This window comes from Aulonocara stuartgranti, assembly GCF_965226115.1.
Source record: "Aulonocara stuartgranti genome assembly, chromosome: 6".
Taxonomy (NCBI): domain Eukaryota; kingdom Metazoa; phylum Chordata; class Actinopteri; order Cichliformes; family Cichlidae; genus Aulonocara; species Aulonocara stuartgranti.
Genome location: NC_138944.1, coordinates 34,378,893 through 34,386,446, shown reverse-complemented (window position 1 = coordinate 34,386,446; position 7,554 = coordinate 34,378,893). Strand labels below are relative to the sequence as shown.

Sequence of the window (7,554 nt, the reverse complement as noted above, 5' to 3'; positions counted from 1 at the left end):
GGGGAAAATAAACTCGTATTTATTATGCATGGAATGAAATCCCCAACCTTAAAAATTTAGAACTTAACATGATTTCTCTAAAATGTTCAAGTAAAACTTGAAGAATAATTTTTGAAACTATTAAAATCCAAATCTCAAAGTGTTTGGGTTGCTTTTAATACAAATTTTGTAGCATAAAATAAGGTTCGTGTTTGACTAATTTAGTTGGCAGGAGGTGTTAATCAGTTTACCGGAAAATCAATTTCTACAGAAAAGTGAAGTGAAATGTGGATCCTTCAGGTTTGAACTGCACAGGTTGGAAACCACAGGTAAAATGCTGTAATGAACACAGATCAGAGGAGATTGTTGAGAAGTGGAACAAAGCTCAACAGATGACAGATTAATTTGTTTAGACAACAATCAATACAAAATCAGACGAGTGGAACAAGCAGCTCACGGGCATCCTGAAAGCTGAGCTGGCCGTGGCCACAAAAGCCCGGACTGGACTCGGCTCAGGACCTTGATGCTCAAAGCGGCTTTAGGCAGAGCAGATCCACCTTTTTGGTCCAGAGTTAAACATCTCAACAATACCAGATGCAGAAAAGATTTTTTTTTTTTTTTTAGACATTCATGATCACTGGAGTATGAAGCTTGAGAAGCTGGGTGATGACCTTTCCTCTAAATTGATACACAAGCAGGAAAAAATGTTCTAATTTTCTAAAAAATTGTAAGTAACAGACAAAGTAGCTCCATTGTTTGAGTGTCAATAATCTGTCTGCACTGAAATAAACAACTAATTTAAATAGATTTTAATCACAAAAGTGCTGCACACACATTATGGAACAGTCTGGGTAAGAAGTCAAAGCAGGAAACATAATAAGTCCTGCGTGATTGGTCTTTATCTTTGTTAGTCTGAACTATGAGCCTGAAGGCAGAACAGTGAACTTTGTACTGTACTCCTTGCCCTGCACAGGAACTTAGATTATTTCCCATTTTTAGTTTTTATTTACAGATGTGTCGTCTCATTTCCTCACCGTGGGACTATTTCCAGCTCGTGTTTGTTCCGACTTTATCAGACTGTTTATCTTCCTAAATAAATGCACAACCTCCACTTTTAATTAAATATTTGGATTGGACGTGGATCTTTAACATGTCACCAGGTGAAGGACTGGTGACATCCTTCAGAAGATGCTCATTTGTGTCAGATTTTAGTCATAGGTAAAGTTATGACTGTAGACTGACGGGTAAATCAACAGGGATCAATACCCTGCTCCTCTTTTTTCCAATACAAGTTCCTCTATCAAATCATTTTTTGACACTTGAGTCAGCAGTCCAAGCAGAGATGACCAGAAGTTCCTTTTCCCACTTAAGTGGTATTTATGGTCACACAAATGCGTCTGACAACAGACAGGCAGCGAATACTGGGATACCAGTTATAATTCTGACTTTGAAGTGAAGCCACTTTTTGTTTTGGCTGTTTTTAATCAGTTCCAGTCGTGTTTAACCCCCATTTAGATTTACTTTCCCAAACTTTGTGGCACTAATGATTCTGTGTCCAGGTTTAAAACACCTGCTCTTTGAATTTGTACAGAAATTCTAGTTTAAGTCTGAGTTTTGTGCTGCTTTGGAGTATTAGTTGTTTTATATTACCTGAGTCCTGAGTAAAGTGTGGTATAAATGCAGGCATGGTCTCAGTGTTTTCTTCAGTGTTCTGGCTGATGTTATTGAAGCCACAGTGAGCATTTTTGTCCGTTCACCAGTGTGGCGGTATTTGAAAAATATACATCACGGGTGAAATGAAGATGGTTAAACTGTTACATCGCAGCTTTAATTTGAATGAACGTGTTTGTCTGTCTGCAGGCTTCTCAGCCAGACGAGCTGACCATCGAGGAGCAGGAAATCTTGGAGGTCATCGATGATGGCGACATGGAGGACTGGGTCAAGGTACAAAAATAACACAAACACAGTTATGTAGCAGATGCACTCTCATGTTTGAGGGTTGGTTGTTTTGTGTATTAGTTCACTCTCTGGCTCTTAGACTGTTTGACAAACATTTAGTTTCAGTTTTTATAAGACCTCGCACCGGTACAGACTATCTACTGGACGTTTTAGTGTTTCTCTGGGATCAGTTGAACTGATGTGGCTTCAGGAATTAGAATAATTCAACTAAAATGCGTGCGGTGCATTGAGGCAGGTCAGGTTGGCCTGGGTGGTAGAAGCTCTGCTGAACATACAGACAAATCAAAAAATGTACAAATACACAGTTCTCTGCTTCTTTTTTGGCCCTGCAGCCGTAAAGGGCTGATGGGAGATTCTCGTCACGCAGCCGGGCAGGCAGGTGGGCGGGCATGGCACCCAAGTTTGTGAATGCAATAATTCATGAATGAGGCAGTTTTTAAATTCATACCTTAAGTGCAGCTACTGAAAATCTGGGCCAAATCCTGATTGATGGTGATCCAATCCTGCCTCAGCAGCGCTCCGGTTTGATCACAGTTTGTCAGCTTCTGCTTTTTAACAGCGGTTCGTGGACTCTTGATCAGTTTGAGATCTGCGGAGTGACCTGGTCATGGATATAAAATGTTAATTTGATGATCTCCCAGCTACTTAGTTGTCATTTTCACTTTGTTTGTCACAGACTGTTACAAAGTTGCTCCTGGACCTTTGGGAGAAAATTTGAGAAGTCTTTGAGGACATTTTTCGGGTGGTCAGTGGTGTCTACTTAAATGTAGAAATGTCAGCTGTGGATGCTCCCATCATTGTGTGAAGTCATTCTTTTATAAACGCCTCTGCAGAGCTGCTGGTGTGTAGTCATTGTGTACTTTGTGTGTGGTTGTTTTCAGATCATTTCCCTGAAGGAACATTGTGCATTGTTGCTGTTTTACTTTTGTTTATTGTGTAAGTCTGGCTTTCCTGTGAGCCATTGTGCAAATGTTCCACGTGTTGAGCCAATATTTTATGTATATTTACTTAGGTGATTATCTTTTCATATACAGATATAGTGTTTTAATGGGGTATTTATTTTAATGAATATAATCATACATAAAAATGTGAGCAATATCATTTATATAGATCTGTTTTAGTGCTGTGATTCCCCACAGCATGCCCCAACAGAGATCCCAATACCTCTGAGTGTTTTCAATCTGAATGAAAATAAGTAAGCAGCGGAAGGGGAGGCCACCGGTGTTCATGAAATCAAGCTTCATGAATTCAGCAGAGGCTTGTTTAGGATTTTAGATTTCTCGTTAATTCAGGAAGAGAGAACAAAAGCTCTCCTATTATTCTCTTTGTGGCTGTTATTAAATTCTGGCGACGATGCAGTGATATTATTACAGCCCTACTCTTTACATCTGATTTTATTTTTTCTCATTAGGAGTTTTCCTGTTGAAACATTTTTGGCTGTTGTCATCGTCTGTGTGCATTGTCTGTGTTTCCAGGCCAGAAACCGTAGCGGACAGGTGGGCTACGTCCCGGAGAAATACCTGCAGCTGCCCTCCTCCAACAGCCTGCTGAGCATGCTGCAGTCGCTGGCCGCGCTGGACGCCCGATCCCAGTCCTCCAGCAACTCCACCGAACCTGAAACCGAACTCCCAACCGGCTCCGTCACCTCACACTATTCAAAGCACATTTATATGATGGCTAAAGTGGTGAATGCGGATTATTAAAGGAGGACATTGCATTACACTATCTGTAGATGTCTTTATTATTGTGATCATGACAGGTTCATAAAATAAAACCAGACAGGTTGAGAAAAAAATTATGGGGACCTGCATGAAGATATGCTGACATTACTTGAAACAAGAGGTTCCTACTGAAATTTTACATGTCATGTTAGCTAGTCACAGCTGTATATGGGCTGGGATAAAAAGCACAGCATCCCTTCTGCTTCCTCTTTTTCTAAATCAGAAAGCGTTGTTTGATGTCTTTTGATTTAACATGAGCATTTTTTTCGTAGTGTTAGTTAAACATGCGGTGTTAAGAACACCACGTGACTGATAAATCAGTGTCTCTGTGCGCCAGTGTGGAGTTGTGTCCAACCTGACTGTTGGCGATGACGAGGAAGCGTCCCACCACATCATCAACATTATAGTCTTCAAGATCAGGATCGTCTCTGATAGGTGGGTCACTGCAGAGCTGGTCCCAGCAGAAGCCCTCAGGAGGGTTGTAGCCATTAGGAAGGATCCCTGTTGGTTAACGGGGGCAAGCGGTTAAAAAATAATGTGACACCGTCCTGTTGCTGAGTCCAGAAGTCATTAACATAAAGGGATGAAGAAAGAAACTTTGCATACCAGTAAAGAGGTCAGCCATTGCAGGAGTAAGGCTGTCGGAGGCTCTCCATAGAAGCTCCTGCTCCTTATTCCTCATCCTGCGAGCCCGGTCTTGATAGTCTAGACGACCAAAGAAGAAGCCATCGAATCCCATCTGCAGCAAAAGACAGACAGTTAATGGTTAAAGGAAAGTCAAATGGAAAGCCAGTGAACTAAATTGTGCCTTCATGTAATAATGCAGCATTCTGGAAATAAGCCCATTTGATTCATTGCAGAGCAGCAAATCTGATAATGACGATACAGCCAAAAATTTGTAATGAGAAAACGGAGAGTCTTTCTCGACGTGAGTGCTACCTTCTAACTCTAATTAGCCTCAACTCTCTTCTTTAACTGATAAATTCTCCCATTTTAAGTCTCACTAGAAATCAGGCCTTCCTTAAGGTGACCAGTTATGCTCATCCTTCTATTCTGCCCTATACTGCTGATATTAAACATGGCCAACGTTTGAAAGTGTGACAGTGAATGAGCTGAGCAATTCTGAAGTGTGACTCGTGCAAAACTCGAAGAATAAACATAAAGAGCTATGCTACCTGTGCAAACATGGAGGCGTGTTCCCGGGCGTGGCCAAAGGGGTCGATGTGCCAGGCAACGCGGGGACGGCCACAGGCTCCAAAAGTCTCATTAAGGAACCTCAGACCAATCGTCATCTGGTCAATGACAGCGCTGTAGTGTGTGGCAGCCTCGTCGCTCATACACCAACCACCATTCACAAATTCCAGACGGCCTGCGGGAGGAGCAGCTTTTGGTAAGGATGCACTGAAACACTTAACGCAGCTGTATAGTACTGAATGGGTATTTACCTTCATTAACCAGCTGTTTGACTGTCTGCTGCATGCTGGAGCTCTGACTCTTCCACCAGCGGTAGAAAAAGGCCGTCTCCACATAGATGAACCTCCTGTCTGGATTCTTCCACAACTGATCCACAACTGAGTCCAGGATGTACTGAACACCAGCGTGCTGGATGTCATTACGATCTACGCGCACAAATGTGCACAGATTTAGGACAAAAGAGACGTTATTTTGTCAATGCTTCAAGAAGTGGTCAGAATTTAGTTGCTGTGTGTCACAGTTTGAAAAATATTTATTTACACTAACGTATCTTAACAGCAAGAAAGTATATGTGCTCATCTGCATTCATGCATATGCCCAAACAAACCACCCTCATTGCAGATGAGTTCTGCTTACATATTAACCCAGACTGGAAATCAATATCAGATGATGGTCACCTGCACAACACCTGGCCTTACAACTTACTATAAACAACATGTGACATTAAAATAAGCAAGCTCGACAATCAATTGCAGTAAAAGCATAAAACTCTAAAGCAATGAAGAAGTAAACTGTTGCAGTAAACAGTACATTATGAGGCAGCGTGAAATACACGACAGAGTATAAAATGAAACGAAGGTGTTTTAATATCGTCTTCTGATACATTTCGACAGTGGCTCGGGCCACTTCGGGGGTGGGGTGCCCTCGGCCTTTCGGCCTGGGGCTCGGTTACTCTGGCGCAGCTGGCTGCCGGCGGAGCTCACGGGCAGGTCACTGCAAACCCCCCTGGCTTCTGCTCCACAGCTGCTGAGTGACCCCTCATCTGGGACTCTCCTCAGCTCTTTCTGGGATAGTGGCACAGCTGCCCCTCTGTTGGTCTTCCTTGGTCTCTTGTGCTCTGAGGGCCTCTGGATGTCTGGAGTCTTGATCTCCTCCATACCTGCTTCATGCCCTGGAGGACGGGGCTGTGGTTCCCCACACCCTCTAGCAGATCATTACATGAAGGAACCTTTTAAAAACAAGCGCGCTCATGCTCACAGGTGTACACACGAGTGCTCACACACACAAACTACACCCTTTTTGGCTCCTACCTTAAAGCACACTGTGTGCTGTCGATCTTACGTGCTGCACAAAAATTGTTTAACATTCAGTATTTACTGTTATATTCCCATAGATCATCGTGATGTTGTTTATTCTATTGCTCTAGTCTTCTTCTGCTTGTTTTCTTTTTTCTTTCTCAACAGGTGATCCAGGAAAAGAAAAAGAGAAAAAAAAGGTGATGCAGCAGATTTTCATTGTCTTTTCTCTCTATCTCTTTTCTCCTTTTTCTTTCCCTCTCCTTCTGTTAACTTTCTTCTGAACTTTTCTTCTTGTTTTTCTTTCCCATCCCCGAGTCCAGTCTGGTCTGATTACAATATCTTAGAATAAAAATAACTAATAAAGATCAAATAAACTATGACAATCAAGTGGGCCAGTATAGCAAAAGGCCCACTTGGGAAAGTAAATCTGTTGGGCATTTTTCTTGGCCTTCAGACAATAATTCTGATTGCTACAGTGCCAGACAGGACACAAAAAAAAAAAGAAAAAAAAGAGATACATTTCCACATTTCGCACAGCCCCAACAACAGAGAGTAGTTCGAACATGAGTGATGGCTGTCACTCCAGTTCACATTCAAATCAAATCCAGAGATCATGTGAATGAACCACCATTAAAACACATCATAGGGCTTTAAAGCAGGAGGATAACGCTGCTGGTCACAAGACCCACAATCACTTGTAGCAGCAATCAGGAAGATATTTAGTACCAGTCAATAGAGCAGATTAACTTGCATCAGCAGAACTACTAGAGTAAATAGAAACATATGCAAACATTTGACAGAGTAAACACAGAGCAGGAGGTTGGCTAATAGCTTCACAGTGTTCTGTATGTGTCACACTGACCTCCATAGAAGTACTGGTCCACAGTCTTGAGCCAGCCAACGTCATCATGTGTGTGCGGGACCAGGTGGACATTCAACATGCCCGGCTTGGTGGCATGACATGACTGCACACAGACACACACTCTATGAATACAGCTGTACTGCTCTGTCGGAAGAGTCATAATGTCGACAAATATTCACTCCAAAAAGTGATCGTCTGCCAAAAATATTTTCTTTCTTTCTTTCTTTTTAAATTATAAATATGTATTTATTTGATTTGATTTTCGGTTGTTACAGACGGGACAGACATGACTGGGGGATAAGACAGGGAGAAAGAATGAAAGAAAGAGAGGGGGAGAAAGAAAAATAGAGGGGAGAAGAGATGGTGAGAAAGGTACGCAAGATCGACAGCGCACAATGTGCTTTGAGGTAGCAGCCAAGAAAGGTGTAGTTTGTGTCTGTGAAAACCCGTGTGTCCGCCTGTGTGCACACCTGTGTGCACACCTGTGTGGATCAGCATGCTTGTATTCAAAAGGTTTCTCCATGTAACGATCTGCTAGGGA

The 7,554-nt window shown here is 42.2% G+C and overlaps 2 protein-coding genes across 2 annotated transcripts; one reads left to right on the top strand and one right to left on the bottom strand.

Annotated features, from left to right (window-relative positions):
- Positions 1–220: 220 nt before the first annotated feature.
- LOC309709289 (F-BAR and double SH3 domains protein 2-like) lies at positions 221–3,641 on the top strand (the record flags this gene model as incomplete). The annotated part of the gene is made up of 3 exons (XM_082537841.1): positions 221–308; positions 1,840–1,923; positions 3,414–3,641. The coding sequence occupies exons 2-3, from the start codon at positions 1,906–1,908 to the stop codon at positions 3,639–3,641; spliced, it is 246 nt and encodes an 81-aa protein (XP_082393967.1). The 5' UTR covers positions 221–308; positions 1,840–1,905.
- Positions 3,642–3,951: 310 nt separating this feature from the next.
- LOC309708660 (lysosomal alpha-mannosidase-like) lies at positions 3,952–7,107 on the bottom strand (the record flags this gene model as incomplete). Its single annotated transcript, XM_082536892.1, has 5 exons — positions 7,014–7,107; positions 5,105–5,278; positions 4,835–5,028; positions 4,266–4,398; positions 3,952–4,160 (listed from the first exon to the last, which is right to left on the bottom strand). The coding sequence occupies exons 1-5, from the start codon at positions 7,090–7,092 to the stop codon at positions 3,952–3,954; spliced, it is 789 nt and encodes a 262-aa protein (XP_082393018.1). The 5' UTR covers positions 7,093–7,107.
- Between the last annotated feature and the right edge of the window lie 447 nt (positions 7,108–7,554).